Below are 19,045 nucleotides of genomic sequence, written 5' to 3' on the forward strand. Positions count from 1 at the left end.
TTTTTTTTGAGGCGGAGTCTCGCTCTGTCGCCCAGGCTGGAGTGCAGTGGCCAGATCTCAGCTCACTGCAAGCTCCGCCTCCTGGGTTTACGCCATTCTCCTGCCTCAGCCTCCCGAGTAGCTGGGACTACAGGCGCCCGCCACCTCGCCCGGCTAGTTTTTTGTATTTTTTTTAGTAGAGACGGGGTTTCACCGTGTTAGCCAGGATGGTCTTGATCTCCTGACCTCGTGATCCGCCCGTCTCGGCCTCCCAAAGTGCTGGGATTACAGGCTTGAGCCACCGCGCCCGGCCAGATAGTATAAGCTTTTTTAAGGCCAGACACAGTGACTCATGCCTGTAATCCCACCACTTTGGGAGGCTAAGGCAGGAGGATTGCTTGAGGCCAGGAGTTAAAGACCAGCCTGGGCAACAAAGAGAAACCCTTTGTTTAGAAATAGAGATTTTTTTACATTAAAATTTTTTCAAAAAAGGAAAAAAATTAGTTTTTTAAAAATCAAGATATAATTTACATGCAATAAAATATACAGACCTGAAGGGTAGAGCATCAAGGAGTCTAACAATTGTGTATTTCAAGCGTTACCTTTTTCTTTCTTTCTTTTTTTTTTTTTTGAGACAGTCTCTCTCTGTCACCCAGGCTGAAATGCAGTGGTGCGATCTCTGCTCACTGCAACCTCCGCCTCCCAGGTTCAAACTATTCTCCTGCCTCCACCTCTTGAGTAGCTGGGACTACAGGTGTGTAACACCATGCCTAGCTAATTTTTGTATTTTTAGTAGAGACAAGGTTTCACTATGATGGCCAGGCTGGTCTCAAACTCCTGACCTCAAGTGATCCAGCCACCTTGGCCTCCCAAAGTGCTGGGATTACAGGCATGAGCCACCATGCCTGGCCAAGAGTTACATTTTGGAGAGTGATTATAACACTAGACGGTGGAGCCAGGACAGCATGTTTTATTAGAAGACCAGAAAATAACATGGGAAGAGTGTCCCAGCCCTAGTTCTGACTCTCCCAACTGTGTGCCACTTCATTTCTCAGTCCTCCATTTCCTCAGCTGAAAAATAAAGAGGTTAGATCAACTGGCTTCTGAAAGCCCCCTTAGTCCTATTCTCTGTCATGAAATAGGATATGTATGCAAGCCAGTAGAGAAGTGGGGAGATGATGTCCTTCAACTCTGCCTAGGATGGGAGTAGCTCACTGCCTCATCTGTGGAGTTCATTCAACGTGCAGTTCTTTTTCTTTTCTTTTCTTTTCTTTTCTTTTCTTTTCTTTTCTTTTCTTTTGTTTTTGAGACAGGGCCTTGCTCTGTTGCCCAGACTGGAGTGCAGTGGTACAATCATGGCTCATTGCAGCCTCAACTCCCTGGGCTCAAGCAATCCTCCTGCCTCAGCCTCCTGAGTAGCTGGGACTACAGGTGTGTGCCACCACACCGGCTGATTTTTAAAAATTTTTTTGTAGAGACAGGGTCTCACTATGTTGCCCAGGCTGAAAGGTTCTTGTTTAGACCAGGATTCAGCAGACTATGGACCAGCCCACAGTTACAGGATTCCCCTGACTGTTTCTGTTTGGCCCTTGAACTAAGAATGGTTTTTACACTTTAAATTGGTTGAAAAAATTAAATCAAACAATAATATTTCATGCCACATGAAAATGATATGGAATCAACTTTCAGCGCCCATAGATAAAGTTTTGTTGGGACACAGCCGTGCTCATTCAGTCACATATTTGCCTCTAGCTGTTTTCACACCACAATGGCTACAAAGCCAAAAATATTTACTATCTGCCCCTTTATTGAAAAAGTTTACCAACCCATAGTTAAGTCCTAATAAAGACTTCAGACCTGGGCACTATACACACAAGTAAATCAACATTTGAGGTAGCAAACGTTTTCACTTTGTAGCAATGAACAGAAATAGGGCTCTTTTTGTTCCTGCTGATAGAGCAAGAAGAAAAATAATCCTACCAAAAAGACTAGGGAAAGCAGGAACACAAGTACAGCAATTGTTATTATGACCTTGCTCAGCCCTTCTTTCCAACAATCTTGCAGAATTATCAGTCATAAAAGTGTTCATACTCTTTGACCTAATAATCCAACTCCTGGAAATCTATCCTAAGGAAATATTCAAAAGAACGAAAACACTGTGTCAAGATGTTCAATTCAGCATTTTTCTAACAAAATGCCAGAAACCATGTGAAGTGTTTATCAGTAGGAAATGAATCAGCAGAATATGACTCCTTAACGCAATTAAATACTATATGCACAGATCATAGACAGGAAGACCAGATACGGGAAAAAGTGATACTACCAGAAGAGACTATATAAAAACTAATCTTGATGAAGTCTGGAAAAGACCATGGATATGCAATTAATACTCAGGTAGAGGATTATAGATAATACAGTTTAGAAAAACATATTCTTTCTTTTTTAATTCACAAATAATAATTGTACATATTTATGGGGCACATAGTCATGTTTCAATACATATAATGTATAGTGATCAAATCAGGATAATTATTTTGAATCCTTTAACAAATCTCTCCCTCTTCCTCAAAAATGTCTCATTTCTAAGGACCCTTGAATCAGCTTTGATAATTCTACACACACTATCATTAGCCCTTTTATAGGAAAAGGACTTTGCAGAGGAAGACAACACACAGAACACAGGAAGGGAATTTCTAGGAACATGCTGCTTATAAACAGGGCAAATAATTACCAGTACTTTTATCCAAATCAATTCAAACCTATAATCTCCACTTCAGAAAAAGTGAATTCATAGTTTTCATAACCCTTCAGGAATTAACAGGTGATTAAGAAAAAAAGAGGAATTGTTCTTGAATGTAAAAATTAGGCTCGGCTGGGCGCGGTAGCTCACACCCATAATCCCAGCACCTTGGGAGGCTGAGGCAGAAGGATCACCCGAAGTCAGGAATTCAAGACTAGCCTGGCCACCTCAAATAAAACATAAAAAATTAGCCAGGCATAGTAGCGCACACCTGTACTCTCAGCTACTGGAGAGGCTGAGGCAGGAGAATCGCTCGAACCTGGGAGGCGGAGGTTGCAGTGAGCCAAGATGGTGTCACTGCACTCCAGCCTGAGCGACAAGAGCGAAACTCTGTCTCAAAAAGAAAAAAAAAAAAAATGGGTTGACTCTAGTCATCCATCCACTGTGGCTATCAATATCTTTAGGCTGTGATCCTATTTCAAGGCATTGTTTTTTACTAGAGAACTCTTTACTTTCCTGTTTTTCTATTTAATCCAATCGTTGTAACTCCTGGCCTATAAGTCAAATTTAAATGAAAAAATGAATAGCATTTAAATGCTCTCTATCAAAATTGTTCATTGTTTTCACAGGCAATGTAGGCAAATGTATTTTGTTCATAGCATTCTTGCAAAAATGTGCTGACTTAGAAAAAAGCCTACAAAAGAAACGTGCCAATAGGGGATGGGGGACTCCTCCAAAAGAAATGTGCCAGCTTATAAAAACATAAATAAATACATAAAATTCTACAAAAGAAATATGTTGACTAGGAGAAAAAAAGGTCCATAAAACACTATCGACCGGGCACAGTGGCTCATGCCTGTAACCTCAGCACTTTGGGAGGCCGAGGCAGGCGGATCACTTGAGGTTGGGGGTTCAAAACCAGCCTGACCAACATGGAGAAACCCCGTCTCCACTAAAAATACACAAAATTAGCTGGGCGTGGTGGCACATGCCTGTAATCTAAGCTACTTGGGAGGCTGAGGCAGAAGAATCACTTGAACCTGGGCGACGGAGGTTGCAGTGAGCCGAGATCGCACCACTGCACTCAAGCCTGGGCAACAAGAGTGAAACTCCGTCTCAAAAAACAAAAGAAAACAAACAAAAAAACCACTATCATGCTATATGTTTTGATATTTTTATGCTACTCAGTAGAGCCTTGCACAGTGGTCACATTCTTATCTCTGGCATAGCCTTTTTTGGAGACCTGTGGAAGACAGTACGGCACAAGGGTGAGGGCACAAGTTCATGTATCACATGCTTCTTGGAAACTATGAAGCACAACTTAAATTTAAGGCAACATAATTTTCTTTCCCTTTAGAAAAAGAACTTTTTAAAAAATTAAGGAGAAAAAATTAAAGAAATTGTTGCCTGGAAACAACCCAAATGTCCAGCAGCTGATGAATGGATAAACAAAATGTGGTCTATCCATACAATGGAATATTATTTGGCATTAAAAGGAATGAAGTAGTGATACATGCTACAATGTGGATGCAGCAAAAAAACATTATGCTAAAAGAAAGAAGACAGACCAGGCATGGTGGCTTACGCCTGTAATCCCAGGACTTCGGGAGGCCAAGGTGGGCAGATCGCCTGAGGTCAGGACTTCGAGACCAGGGTGGCCAAGGAAACCCCGTCCTACTAAAAATACAAAAGTTAGCCAGGCGTGCTAGTGGGTGTCTGTAATCCCGGCTACTCGGGAGGTTGAGGCAGGAGAATCGCTTAAACCTGGGAGGTGGAGGTTGCAGTGAGCCAAGATCGCGCCACTGCACTCCAGCCTGGGCGAAAGAGTGAAGCTATCTCAAAAAAAGAAAAAAGGGCCGGGCGCGGTGGCTCAAGCCTGTAAACCCAGCACTTTGGGAGGCCGAGACGGGCGGATCACAAGGTCAGGAGATCGAGACCATCCTGGCGAACACGGTGAAACCCCGTCTCTACTAAAAAATACAAAAAACTAGCCGGGCGAGGTGGCGGGTGCCTGTAGTCCCAGCTACTCGGGAGGCTGAGGCAGAAGAATGGCGTAAACCCGGGAGGCGGAGCTTGCAGTGAGCTGAGATCCGGCCACTGCACTCCAGCCTGGGCGACAGAGTGAAACTCCGTCTCAAAAATAAATAAATAAATAAATAAAATTTAAAAAGAAAAAAGAAAGAAAGAAGCCAGACACAAAAGACCACAAATCGGCCGGGCGCGGTGGCTCAAGCCTGTAATCCCAGCACTTTGGGAGGCCGAGACGGGTGGATCACGAGGTCAGGAGATCGAGACCATCCTGGCTAACACGGTGAAACCCCGTCTCTACTAAAAATACAAAAAAAAAAATTAGCCGGGCGTGGTGGCGGCGCCTGTAGTCCCAGCTACTTGGGAGGCTGAGGCAGGAGAATGGCGTAAACCCGGGAGGCGGAGCTTGCAGTGAGCCGAGATCGCGCCACTGCACTCCAGCCTGGGCGACAGAGCGAGACTCCGCCTCAAAAAAAAAAAAAAAAAAAAAGACCACAAATCATATGGTTCCATTTACATGAAATGTCCATAATGGGCAAGCCTATAGACAGAAAGTAGATTAGTGGTTGCCAGGGGCTGGCGGGGAGTAGGGTTGGTGACAGCTAATGGGTACAGGGTTTCTACAGGAGGTGATGAAAATGTCCTAAAATTGCGGTGATGGTTGCACAACTCTGAATGCACTAAAAAAAATCAGTGAATTGGGCTGGGTGCGGTGGCTCACGCCTGTAATCCCAGGACTTTGGAAGGCCGAGGCAGACAGATCACGAGGTCAGGAGATCAAGACTATCCTTGCTAAGACGAAACTCCGTTTCTACTAAAAATACAAAAAAAAAGTCGGCAGGTGCCTGTAGTCCCAGCTACTTGGGAGGCTGAGGCAGGAGAATGGCATGAACCTGGGAGGCAGAGATTGCAGTGAGCCGAGATTGCGCCACTGCACTCCAGCCTGGGTGACAGAGCGAGACTCCATCTCAAAAAAAAAAAAAAAAAAGAAAAAATCAGTGAATTGTACACTACTAATAGATGAATTATATCTCAGTAAAGTTGTTTTCAAAATTTTTCAAAGCAAGCTTTGGTGCTGTGTTTAAGATTCATAAAAATAATCAAATCATCAATATTTTTATGTCTACTGTGAAGAAAAACAAATTCTATTTTTTAAATTGAGACGGAGTCTCACTATGTTGCCCAGCCTGGTCTCCGACTCCTGGGTTCAAGCAATCCTCCCACCTCAGCCTCCCAAGCAGCTGGGACTACAGGCACATTACACCACATCCAGCACTAAGAAAAACAAATCTTTTTTACCCAGGCTGGAGTGCAGTAGCACCATCATGGCTCACTGCAGACTCAACCTCCTGGGCTCAGGGGATCATCCCGCTTCAGCCTCCCCAGTGGCTGGGACCACAGGCATGAGCCACCATGCCAGGCTAATTTTTGTAATTTTTGTAGACGCAGTGTCTCCCCATGTTGCCCAGGCTGGTCTTGAATTCCTGGGCTCAAGCAATCTGCTTGCCTCAGCCTCCCAAAGTGCTGGTGTAAGCCACTGCGACTGGCTAAGAAAAATCTTAAATCAGACTTATATCTATCAAATTTTTAACTATATTGAGTACAATGCTCTTTTTAAAAAGTTAGTACAATTATCAGTGAATCTTTCTCAATAGATATAATTTTAGGACATTAATTTTTCACTAACCATTTTTTGTCACGTAGGCAATTATTTGAACAAAGTTTCATAGTATCTGAAGACACCTGAAAGCTACAGAATTGCTAACACTCATGAAGAAAAAAAATTCTTATATAGTATTTGTAAGGAAAAATGTTAGCGACTTAGAGAACAATGGCTTTTTATGCCGAGAAAGGAGGAAACTGTATTCACTTTGAAGCCTTTCATTTTTAAATTTCATTCTGGCTGGGAAGCTTTCTGTTCCTTAGAAGGTTTATATTCATCTTTAAAGGAGAGGCCGGGCGCGGTGGCTCAAGCCTGTAATCCCAGCACTTTGGGAGGCCGAGACGGGCGGATCACGAGGTCAGGAGATCGAGACCATCCTGGCTAACATGGTGAAACCCCGTCTCTATTAAGAAATACAAAAAACTAGCCGGGCAAGGTGGTGGGCGTCTGTAGTCCCAGCTACTCGGGAGGCTGAGGCCGGAGAATGGCGTGAACCCGGGAGGCGGAGCTTGCAGTGAGCTGAGATCCGGCCACTGCACTCCAGCCCAGGCGACAGAGAGAGACTCCGTCTCAAAAATAAAAAAAATAAAAAAAAAAAAAGGAGAAGCTCATATTTCTGGTCTTACTCTTTCTTGAGTTAAGAAGGCATTTTCTAAAGAATTCTTATAACTTCACAGGATTCTAAGGGATTCTTATAATTTCACGAAAATGACACTGAACACTCACAATTCCTGAGCATCCGGTCCCCTTAGCAATCTGCCTTCCCCTTTTGTCACATTTCTTCCGCTTGTTTTGAGGCCCTAGGAGGGCAGGGCTGGTATCTGTCCTGGTCACTATTATATCTGCACATGGCACAGAGTGGGCACTCAAGATACATTTATTAAATTGAATTAAAGGCTTTGGTTTGTTTTAAACAATAAGTTATTCTTATGTAATATGCTAATTTATGAAAACAGTTCCACAGAAATTAGAATTAACCTTTCGGGGAGTGGAAAGATCAGCAAATATCAAATGGCAAGCCATCTCCCCACACTGGGGCTGCCAGGGAACAGAGAAATATGCTTCTGAGATGCACAACTGCCCTCCTGCTTCGAAGTTCATTTATGAGTCACTAAGACCAGGTAAACAGACCGGTTTAACAGGGAACCGGTTCAAATATAAAGGAGAGAACTATGGATTCAAAAGAACTGAGTGTGAATCAGGGCTCTCTCTCCCAGTCCAAGTTCATCTCCAGGAGCATCGGTAACTCACAAAACAGCCCAATGAACAGGTAGTCATGCAGATCAAATGCGGAGGGGCATTCAGTGTGTTCTACTGAGGCCAGCCCAAGGGACAAGCTTACTAGGGAGAGGAATGCCCAGAGCAGAGGGTCAGTGAGGGTAAGGGAGACAGGAAGAGGGAGAATCAGGGCCCTCCAAGGATGCTGGAAGGGGCAGGGGTGAGTCTCCACCACCCAGAGTGTGGGGCACCTGCAGTCACATGAGCAACATCCGACGTCTTGTAAAATAAACAACATGGGAAACTTACTTAATATTGAATTTTCAGTTTTGAAAACAGTTCTTCTTATTCCCAGTCTCATTGTTCCTCCCAAATTGCCAGGGTTGTGCTCAGGCATATCAATCACCTTAGAAAACAAAACAAGTCCAGTTTTGCCATCTTGTAAAAATGTCATTTCCCAAATTTCAAGCTTTACTTTTAAAGGAATGATCATTGGGTAAGCATGGTCCCTAAACTATAACATTTGATCAGTCTTTCCAATGATCATGTTCAAATACAGGCATGATGTAGACACACCGCACATTGTACTTCCTTTCCATCTGCTTCTCATCTTTCATTTAAATCACTTATAAATAATATATCGGGAGCATCTTGATGATGTCCCTCCTGCCATTACTCAAACTGTCAGTTCCAAGTAGTCCTTCCACTTCCATATCTAGATTGCTGAGGCCTCCCACATCAGTGTTCACATCTTTCGTGATAACCCTCTTCCCACTGACCAGTGCATTCCCTAAAGATTTTCCATAAGCAAATCTATCAGTACTTGTACTGTGGAAAGGTATATCAAAAGAACCTATTTATAGAAAACCATTAGAGGGATTCCAAAAAAGAAAAAGAAAGAGAGAAAGAGAAAGAAAGAAAGAAAGAAAGAAAGAAAGAAAGAAAGAAAGAAAGAAAGAAAGAAAGAAAGGAAGGAAGGAAGGAAGGAAGGAAGGAAGGAAGGAAGGAAGGAAGGAAGGAAGGAAGGAAGGAAGGAAGGAAGGAAGGAAGATGAGACAAAAGAGAAGAAAAGGATAAGAAAAGAAAAAAGAAAAAGAAAAAGTAGTATCATCCAGTCTAGCACACTCTGTGGGTCAGAAACTTAAGTGGCATCCTTGATCGCTCCCTCTCCCTCATAGCCACTCTGTCAAGTCTTGTGGATTCACCCCCTCCAAAATTCCCGTATCCATCCACTTCTCTCCAGCCCTCCCCCAGGCTACAGCAATGGCTCACTGACTGGCCACTCAACGTTCCCATGGCCCCAGCACACCCTGCCTACTACAGGCAGAGTGGTCTATTCACACAGCAAATCTTAGTGCGGCATTTTTTCTTGCTTGAAACCCTTGATCTCATGGTATCGGACCAGCCTAACCCTCCAGCCTTATCTTAGATTCCCTGCCCCTCTCATCCTGAGAGCTGGTTCTTTGAGTTTTTCAACTGCATCTCCTTTCTTCCTGCCATGGCGACTTGGCACATGCTGTGCCTTCTGCCTGGACAATCTCCTCCCATTCCTCAAATGAAACCATCCTTAACCCTGAAATCTTAGCTCAACTATCCAACATCAGCCACTCCAGGAGCTAGTATTTCTGGGAACCGTAGCCGAGTCAGGGTCCTCTATCTGTGCCCTCACAGAACGAGGTTCTTCCCCATCCCTGCCCTTCTCTCAGTTTGTGTCTGGCGAGTGCTTTGTGGGAGAGACAGTCAATCTTTGAGAGCTGGAGTGGCTTTATGTTTATGATCACAATCACACCGCAGAAATTGAGAAACAGGTGATTTTTATGAAAAGCTTGTCTCATAATTCATCCGTTTTCTCCATTCTGTTCACTATGATCTCATGGTTTCATTTCATCTTCTTTTCTAAAGTTGTTAGAACAGACTACAGTTGGGTGAGTCAACCTGTTCTAACGGAATTGCTTGAGCTTCTCTCTCATAAAACCTTTCATTTGTTGTTGTTGTTGTTGTTTCCATACCGTAATTGCCACATATTGCTCTATAGGAATCTTTGACAACTGGAATTTTCTGAGGTAAAAAATTCCCAAGAAAATGTCTGATCTTATCAGTGCCCCAGAACTTTCCGAGCCATCTGAACCCAGTGTCCCAAGCTTGCTCCAAGAGTTACTTCAGGGAAAGGGCGGAGAAGAAACTTGATGACCTCCCTTGTTAGATGGAGTGCTCAATTCTCAAGTGCTCTTGGCCTTGGCATCTTGTTCCTATCTTTGGTTGGCTAATTATGGCTAGGTTAAGTATTACTGGGGTGAGGTGAGAGAGGGCATTCGCTTCTGGCTGATGAAGCTGAGTTGCACATAGATGCCTGGCCTCTCTATGTATTCTCTAAATCAGGTAAGACTGCACTACCTACCACAGATTCAGAAGTCCTACGTGTATTCAGAGCCTTAACTTCCATTTAAGTTTCAGACAACCTGAACCATCCAGGCAGACTACAGAGATAACCTCCCCTAATTTCTTGATAGAAGTGCACTATGACTCTTCAGTCTACCCTTCCTCACTGTGTTGGGTTCCAATACCCAAGAAGAGTCTTTACATGTAGTTTGTTCAGTTACTGGCAAGGTTGGTATTCAAGAAATATTCTGGTGTGAAGCATTGAGATTAGAGTAAAATTAGCCAACTAAGAATAGGAGGCCAGGTGCAGTGGCTCATGCCTGCAATCCCAACACTTTGGGAGACCAAGGCAGACAGATCACTTGAGCCAGAAGTTCAAGACCAGCCTGGACAACATGGTCTCTACAAAAAAATACAAAAATTAGCTGGGTGTGGTGACACAGGCTGCAGTCCCAGCTATTCAGGAGGCTGAGGTGGAAAGATTGCTTGAGCCTAGGAGGCGGAGGTTGCAGTGAGCTATGATCACACCACTGCACTCCAGCCTGGGCAACAAAGCAAGACCTTGTCTCAAAAATGTGAAGAAAAAGAACAGGAAACCTGCCTTACTGCTTACTTGGGATGAACTTGACAAGCACTTTAAGACCAGAAAATATTTCCAAAAGTCAAGTGTAGGGGTTTGGGAGGTGGGAGGTGGGGAGAGAAGGAAAATGCAGTAGGCATAGGGGCTGCCTAAGAGCATTAAAAACTCCTTGAACAAAGTGAGAGAAGTCTAAAAAGTCCTCAAAGAATACTATGAGATTATTTAGCAACATGGAGACAAACACTAGGAGAAACAGCCAGAAGAAGCTAAAGAGTGGTAGAGAGGGAGTGAGGATTAATGACTTTGTCATTATAGACTTCTCAGAACTGTTGGCTTTTTAAACTTTGCACATAGTATTTTACCAATGAAAATACAAGTTTAAGTCATCAAGAGTAAAATGTAGTATTTAGGCCTTACACGAGGGTATTAGTTCACATTATCCCTGGTGTTTTCAGAAGTAATAAATACTACCTTCTCCTGAAATGATAGCACAGAAAGAAAATCCAAGGTATAAACGCCACTGTGATCCTCTGATTAAAACATGCTAGCATAGGAACCATTGGAGAAGGCAAAAAATGCTAGAGAAGAGGTGGGAAGCAGGTGAAAATAGGTCTCCAGTACCAAATATTGCCCTGAACATCAGTGAAAGGAGAAAAGCAGGGAGAGAACTGACAGGCAAGTCACTGATGGAGTAAGGGGACAGGAGGGTTCTGTGTGGACCTAGCTTAGGAGGTCTCATCTGGGAATCACCATTGCATACTCAGGCAAAAAAGAACACCGCCAGGCACCAGCTGGTGGAACCCCAACACTCAGGAAGGGGAAGGTCAGGGGAGGGCAGAGACTATGGTGCCCAAGCCTGACACACCAGCTGTCTTGCAGAGTTATCAGATGATCCTACAAGCTAGATCCTACAAGATGATGATGGGTGGCTGCCTCCTGGGTTATAAGCAACCTGATTCAGCAGCAAAAATTAACAAAAATGTCTTTCTTCCCTGCATTCCTTCCACTAAAACCCTGAGAGACAGAAGAACATCACAGTTTCAAAACATACCTATTTTATCAATACTGGGGTGGTTAAAGAAATAATCTCAAATATGCTTTAGATTTAACACCAACATTTCCAAAATACTCTAGATCTAGATGCATCTGAAAGGAAAACGCATCTTCCGTTGCAAAAGGATTGCCTTTGCTTCCTCTAATTCAGCCTAAATACTGGCTGTCATCTGATCCCCAGATCTGCCCTCTTTTGGAACTGAGCCATATAGCACAAGAAAAATAAGAAAGGATCAATAAGCGATAAAGCTTCAGGAGATGTAAAAGCAGCATGTAAGGATAAATATGGCACTAATTAACCTTTACCGATGTTTTCTGCAGCCCATAATAAAAGTGTAATGAGTTCAAGACTTTACAGCATCCCAAGTGCCTTAAACAACAAAGTCTACAGGAGTGAGGTTCTCTTAGCAACAGTGAAATTCCTGACGGGACCTACCTGACCTCCCCTGGTAAGCTCGGCTTTCCTCTTGTTCCTTATCTTTGAATATTTCACCTGGAGACAAAGGGAAAGCCTACTCACCAGCAGCTATTTCTATTTCCAGACTCTTAGGCAACACACAGCAATTTCCTCTAGCATTTTTCCTTTCCATTTTGTAGCATCGGGGTTTCATCATGTTGCCCAGGCTGGTCTTGAATTCCTGGGTTGAAGCAATCTGCCCGCCTTGGCCTCCCAAAGTGCTGGAATTATAGGCATGAGCCACCACGCCTGGCCTCCTGTAGTATTCTTTACAAGTATTCTCCAACTCATTCCTTTCCTACTACTCATTAGGTTTTCAAGCCTGATTCTGATTTTGATTGTAAGTCATATCCAAGCTGTACATAAAGTATCAAGCAGTTTTACATCAGCATTACTTTCCCTAATGTTGGGTTACACTGCTAGCTCCAGCAGCCTCCATCCCTACAGACTAAACCTAAACTCTTCTGGGTGGCTCTCAGGTCCTACCTCACACAGGAGCCCAGACTAGCCATGCCCTTCTCGTGTATTCTAACCTGTAGCTTCTACCTCAGCTAGCTGGGGCCATTGTCAATGGCACCTCCACTCTCCTACCCACCACCATACTACACACGGACCACCTCCTTCTCTACTTTTCCCAAGATGCCTTCTCCCTCCCATTCCTCAGGCTTTAGGGGCCCCCTCCAGTTCCCCTTACTGCCTCATAATTAATGCCATTGTTATGCTCAGCCTACCAAATAAATAACCTATACATTGTCAATTCATTTTCAGTAACTCATTGTAGGAGACTGAATAATGCCTCCCCTACCCCAAAGCTATCCACATCCTAGTCCCTGAAACCTATGAATCTATAGCAAAAGGGACTTGCAGATGTGATTAAGTTGAGGATTTTTTTTTTTTTTTTTTTTTTTTGAGACAGGATCTCACTCTGTCTCTAAGGCTGGGGTGCAGTGGCATGATCACAGCTCATTACAGCCTCTGACTCCTGGCTTCAAGTGATCCTCCCACCTCAGCCTTCCAAGTAGCTGGGGCCACAGGTGCATGCCACCATGTCTGGCTAATTTTTTGGTATTTTTTTGTAGAGATGGGGTTTCGCCATGTTGCCTAGGCTGATCTTGAACTCCTGGCTTCAAATGATCCTCCAGCCTTGGCCTCCCAAAGTGCTGGGATTACAGGAATGAGCCACCATGCCCAGCCTGTAAGTTGAGGTTCTGGAGGAGGGAAGATTCTGGATTATCAGGGTGGGCCCAGTGTAACCACAAAGGCTCGTAAAAGAGGGAGGCAGGAGGGTCAGGGTCAGAAAAGGGGATATGACCACAAAGCAGAGATCAGAGAGACTGGAAGATGCTATGCTGCTGGCTTTGAAGATGGAGGACGGCCATGTGCAAGTGGCCTCTAGAAGCCGGAAAAAGCAAGGAAATGGATTCTCTCCTACATCCTCCAGAAGGAACACTGCCCTGCCAACCCACTTTATATCTCTGACTTCCAGAAGAAATGTGTATGTGTTTCAAGTCACTGTGTTTGTGGTAATTCGTTACAACAACCATAGGAATCTAATACCGTTATTTACTACAAACAGCTTTAACTTCCTCTATTATTTCATAAATGCATCTCCTCTCAAAAATTAAGTATAGGCTCATCAACCACAAGGATTAGATCTTTTTATTTTCCATCTCCACTGAGGAGTTCAACACAGTGTCAAGTTCAGATCAAGTACTCAATAATGGAATCTCCCAGCGTTGTTTTTTTTTTTTTTTTTTTTTTTTTTTTGAGACGGAGTCTCGCTCTGCCGCCCAGGCTGGAGTGCAGTGGCCAGATCTCAGCTCACTGCAAGCTCCGCCTGCTGGGTTCACGCCATTCTCCTGCCTCAGCCTCCCAAGTAGCTGGGACTACAGACGCCCACCACCTTGCCCGGCTAGTTTTTTGTATTTCTTAATAGAGACGGGGTTTCACCATGTTAGCCAGGATGGTCTCGATCTCCTGACCTCGTGATCCGCCCGTCTCGGCCTCCCAAAGTGCTGGGATTACAGGCTTGAGCCACCGCGCCCGGCCTCCCAGCGTTTTAAATGTATTAAAAACTAACAGAGGAGACTAAGGGATGGGTCAGTGGACCAGAGAGTAGCAAAGGGGTGTCTGAGATACTCATGGATGTCCCAAGTTGCAAGTAAGTCACTTCAGCAGACGGGAAGGGAGGAATGGTGCCCTGCTCAGAGGCCGAGTACACACTATGCCCAGTCCTGTCTGACAGAGTCCTGCCTCTAACCTAAAGCAGTTTTTTTCCTATTTCTGGCTTCCAACCTGCATTGTGTCACCAAGTAGTGTGAGAATGGAATCTACAATGGGGAAACCAATGAGCAGTCCCATAAGTACATATGTATTTTTCCAGTCTTTTAAACTTGTTTTTTTCCCCACCAGTAAAAGAAGGCTGCTATGGTTTGACTGCATTCCCCAAAGTTGATGTGTTGCAAGCTTAATCCCCAGTGCAACACTGTTGACAGTTGGAACCTTTAAGAAGCAATTAAGTTATAAGGGCTCTGCCCCCATGAATGGATTAATGCCATTATCATTGGAATGGGTTAGTTATCATGGGAATGGGTTCCTGGTAAAAGGATGAGCTCAGTCCCCTTCCCTCTCTCTCACCCATGTGATGCCTTCCACCACATGATGACACAGCAAGAAGGCCCTCACCAGATGCCAGCACCTTGATCTTGGACTTCTCAGCCACCCTCCAGAACTGTGAGGAAATAAATTTCTTTTCTTTATAAATTAGCCAGTCTCAGGTACTCTGTTATAGCAGCTCAAAACAGACAAGAGCCTATATCATTTTCATCAGGAAAAGAACTTTCTTACACCTCAGAAAAGAACCTTCTTATACCTCCAGATGTAAACATAATACTTAAGTGTGATACTACTTGTGGTCCTAATGTTGACATACAATGGTTGTCCTCAGAGAAGCCCTTCTCCTGGGAGGGGAATGTGGCATGGTGGTTGAGGGTGCAGGCTGGGCCTGAACTTGAATCCCAGCTCTACTACTGACCAGCAATGTGACCTTGAGCAGATCCTTGGATGTCTCTACAGACTGGGGGGACCAACAGCATCCACTTCATAAAGTTGCAGCAAGGATTTAATGAGGCCATGAGAGTTGGATGCCTAGGTCAGCACACTGCCCATGGTAAAAATATGCCCTCAAGAAGCATAGGCTATGGTCAGGAGGCCTCTGGGAACTCAACTGCTGAAGGTGAGCACAGGCTGACCCAAAAGAAGTGAGCCTCACAGCCCAGGCAAAGGTTGGAAGTGAACTTTGTCTGAAGGTCCAGGGAAGGTAGACACCAGGTCAGGTGACAAGCAAGCTATACTTTCTGGGAAAGTTGCGTTTGAGTATTCAAGGTCTCTTTTAAACTTCAGGATCAAAGATAGTAAGAACCCATGGATAGCATTTCACACCCATTTTGTTTTGCAGGGACCAGGTACTAACACTGTACCCTCTTCCTGAAGGTGCTTTTCAAGATACTCCGTGCTGTCAACTTCAAGCAGAATAACCCACAGAAGCCTGTGGTGCCCAGAGCTCTTAAGATATGTTACTCTTGGCCGAGATGGGCGGATCACGAGGTCAGGAGATCGAGACCACCCTGGCTAACACAGTGAAACCCCATCTCTACTAAAAAATACAAAAAACTAGCTGGGCGAGGTGGCGGGCGCCTGTAGTCCCAGCTACTCGGGAGGCTGAGGCAGGAGAATGGCGTGAACCCAGGAGGCGGAGCTTGCAGTGAGCTGAGATCCGGTCACTGCACTCCAGCCCGGGCGACAGAGCGAGACTCCGCCTCAAAAAAAAAAAAAAAAAAAAAAGATATGTTACTCTTGGCTTTCCTAGGAAAAATTAAGTCTGTCCAAAGATCAAACAATTGAACAGTGAGGTGATAAATAACCTTTGCCTCTCCATTTTTCCAGTACCACCCTTGTGCCTGACATTTCCCCCCTTCTCTAGTTTCAAAACGCACTCTTGTGAACACACCCTGTATTTATCACTTATCTCCATATATTTTTAGTTAATGTTTCACAAGAGTATCTATTAGTGGATTTTTCATGTTTCCAAGTGCAAGTTTACCTTCATGCTTTTAAGTCTATGGGTAAAGAGAAAAATAAGAGACAAGAGATGTGACTGGTAGAAGTGAACAAGTAAAAACTTAAGAAGCCCCACAGGCTGTTTTTCAGGTTCGAGTTTTGCTAGCATTGGCTGCAAGTATAAATTCTGACAATAGGCAGCATTGGGCCCATTTTTTTTTTTTTTTTTTTTTTAGACAAAGTTTCACTCTTGTTGCCCATGCTGGAATGTAATGGCACGATCTCGGCTCGACGCAACCTCCACCTCCAGGGTTCAAGCAATTCTCCTGCCTCAGCCTCCCGAGTAGCTGGTATTACAAGCATGCACCACCATGCCTGGCTAATATTTGTATTTTTAGTAGAGATGAGGTTTCTCCATGTTGGTCAGGCTGGTCTCAAACTCCTGACCTCAGGTGATCCGCCCACCTCGGCATCCCAAAGTGCTGGGATTACAGGCGTGAGCCACAGTGCCCGGCCACATTGGGCCAATTCTAATCAGAAGTTGTCCCTTGAAATAAGAGATTTGTAGCCTAAAAGACTATTAACCAATACTGCTCCAAAAGTTTTTCTTAGAGATAATTTATATATATACATACACACATGTCATATGTAATATATGGGTGTGTTATATAGAACATGTTATCTTTCATCAAATGTATCGTTACTAAGATGACATATAGTTATTAAAATCATTTCTTCAATACAGATGCAGTGGCTCACGCCTATAATCCCAGCACTTTGGGAGACTGAGGCGGGCAGATCAGTTGAGCCCAGGAGTTGGAGACCATCCTGGGCAACACGGCAAAACCCATGTTGTATTTCTCTACAAGAAATACAAAAAAAAAAAAAAATTATCTGGGCATGGTGGTGCATGCCTGTAGTCCCAGCTACTTGGAAGGCTGACGTAGGAGGATCACCTGAGCCCGGGGAGGTTGAGGCTGCAGTGAGCTGTGTTTGCGCCACTGCACTCTAACCTGAGTGACACAGTGAAGCGGCCTCAAAAAAACAAACAAAAAAACCAGATGCAAGAAATGTAATAATCGCCCCATTTGATTTTAGCTCACAAGTGGTAATTTGAGAGAAAAGATAATTTAAGATGCTATTCGGCCGGGCGCGGTGGCTCAAGCCTGTAATCCCAGCACTTTGGGAGGCCGAGGCGGGTGGATCACGAGGTCAGGAGATCGAGACTATCCTGGCTAACATGGTGAAACCCCATCTCTACTAAAAATACAAAAAACTAGCCGGGCGTGGTGGTGGGCGCCTGTAGTCTCAGCTACTTGGGAGGCTGAGGCGGGAGAATGGCGTGAACCCGGGAGGCGGAGCTTGCAGTGAGCCGAGATCACGCCACTGCACTCCAGCCTGGGAGCACAGCGAGACTCCGTCTCAAAAAAAAAAAAAAAAAAAAAAGATGCTATTCAACAACTGGGGAGATTTGACATGGGCTATGATAATGGCATTGTGGTTACATAGGAGAATGTCTTTGTCCTTAGGAGACAGATGCTGAGGTGTTTAGGGGGGAAGCATCTGGATGTCTGTAATTCATTCTCAAATGACTCAGGGGCGGAAGAAAGTGTCTGTCCAGAGAAAGAGAAAGCAAATGTGGAGATGTTAGCAATTAGTGAATCTAGTTGAATGGCAGACTGGCGTTCATTGCACTATTCTTGCCACTTTTCTGTAGATTTGAAATATTTTTTAAAAGATGTTAAAAAAAAGATAGTTCTTGTTATGATTAAGCACAAAAGCCTACTTCCTCCCAGGAAAACAGAACATATGTGTAAAAACACTGGCAATTTTCTAAAATCTTGATTAAAATGCATTGCCAAAATCAGAATATTTTTGTGTAAAATCTTATAACTAAAAATAAAATGCCTGTCTTTACTCCAACCAGTGAGTTAATACATATTCTATATTGGTACATAGCAAAGTCAAAGAATCCATAATAAAAACAAGAAGAATATATACAAGACAGCAAAGACACATGGAATGATAAATGCTCAAGATTGGCGGGAAGCTTTTAAGGAATTCTATTAGATTTCCCATTTGTTCTCCAATGTAAATAAGGCCCTAGAATTTTAGAGCTGAGAAACATCAGGGAGAAATACAGTCCCAATAGTTCAGTCCTCAGTTTGTAGGTGATATAAGGCTGAGTCAGAGAAAATTATTTAAGTGTGGAAGTGTACAAATGTTTCAAAGCTGTAAAGTGCTCTTAAAATCCACCTGGAACCCCTTCCTGTGAGTTACAATCAGCATTAGATCAATGTCCCTTGGAAATGTCCTACTTATTTCATGGAACTCTTTCCAGTAGAAATCAATTTCCTTGGCAATTTTAAGTCACGGCAGTTCCAAAAAGTTTGAAGTATTTCCAATTGAACAAGAGTAAGTCAAGTGTTCTCACAAGTTTTTCGAATGGTAACAAAATATATTTGGTAAGGAAAAGGATAATGAGAAATAAAAAGGAGACATGGGACCAACAAATAATAAAAGAGCTGAAAAAATGACCATGTTACCCAATATTTTGATTTGCCAAATAAAACCACAAAGTACTGAGTATCTTCTTTCCACTTCTTAAACCCGCTTCTGGGCCGGGCGCGGTGGCTCAAGCCTGTAATCCCAGCACTTTGGGAGGCCGAGACGGGCGGATCACGAGGTCAGGAGATCGAGACCATCCTGGTGAACACAGTGAAACCCCCTCTCTACTAAAACTACAAAAAAAAACAAGCCGGGCGAGGTGGCAGGCGCCTGTAGTCCCAGCTACTCGGGAGGCTGAGGCAGGAGAATGGCGGGAACCCGGGAGGCGGAGCTTGCAGTGAGCTGAGATCCGGCCACTGCACTCCAGCCTGGGCAACAGAG

The 19,045-nt window shown here is 44.0% G+C and overlaps 1 protein-coding gene across 4 annotated transcripts in view; it reads right to left on the reverse strand.

The window, feature by feature from the left end:
- Window positions 1-19,045, reverse strand: part of CTPS2 (CTP synthase 2) — a 128,906-nt gene that overhangs the window by 42,766 nt on the left and 67,095 nt on the right. For all 4 annotated transcript variants that reach the window (XM_025373269.1, XM_025373268.1, XM_025373271.1 and 1 more), the window contains one exon: window positions 7,938-8,034. In XM_025373269.1, the coding sequence (XP_025229054.1) occupies window positions 7,938-8,034 (97 nt within the window). The remainder of the gene's footprint in view (window positions 1-7,937; window positions 8,035-19,045) is intronic.

This window comes from Theropithecus gelada, chromosome X (assembly GCF_003255815.1).
Source record: "Theropithecus gelada isolate Dixy chromosome X, Tgel_1.0, whole genome shotgun sequence".
Classification (NCBI taxonomy): Eukaryota; Metazoa; Chordata; class Mammalia; order Primates; family Cercopithecidae; genus Theropithecus; species Theropithecus gelada.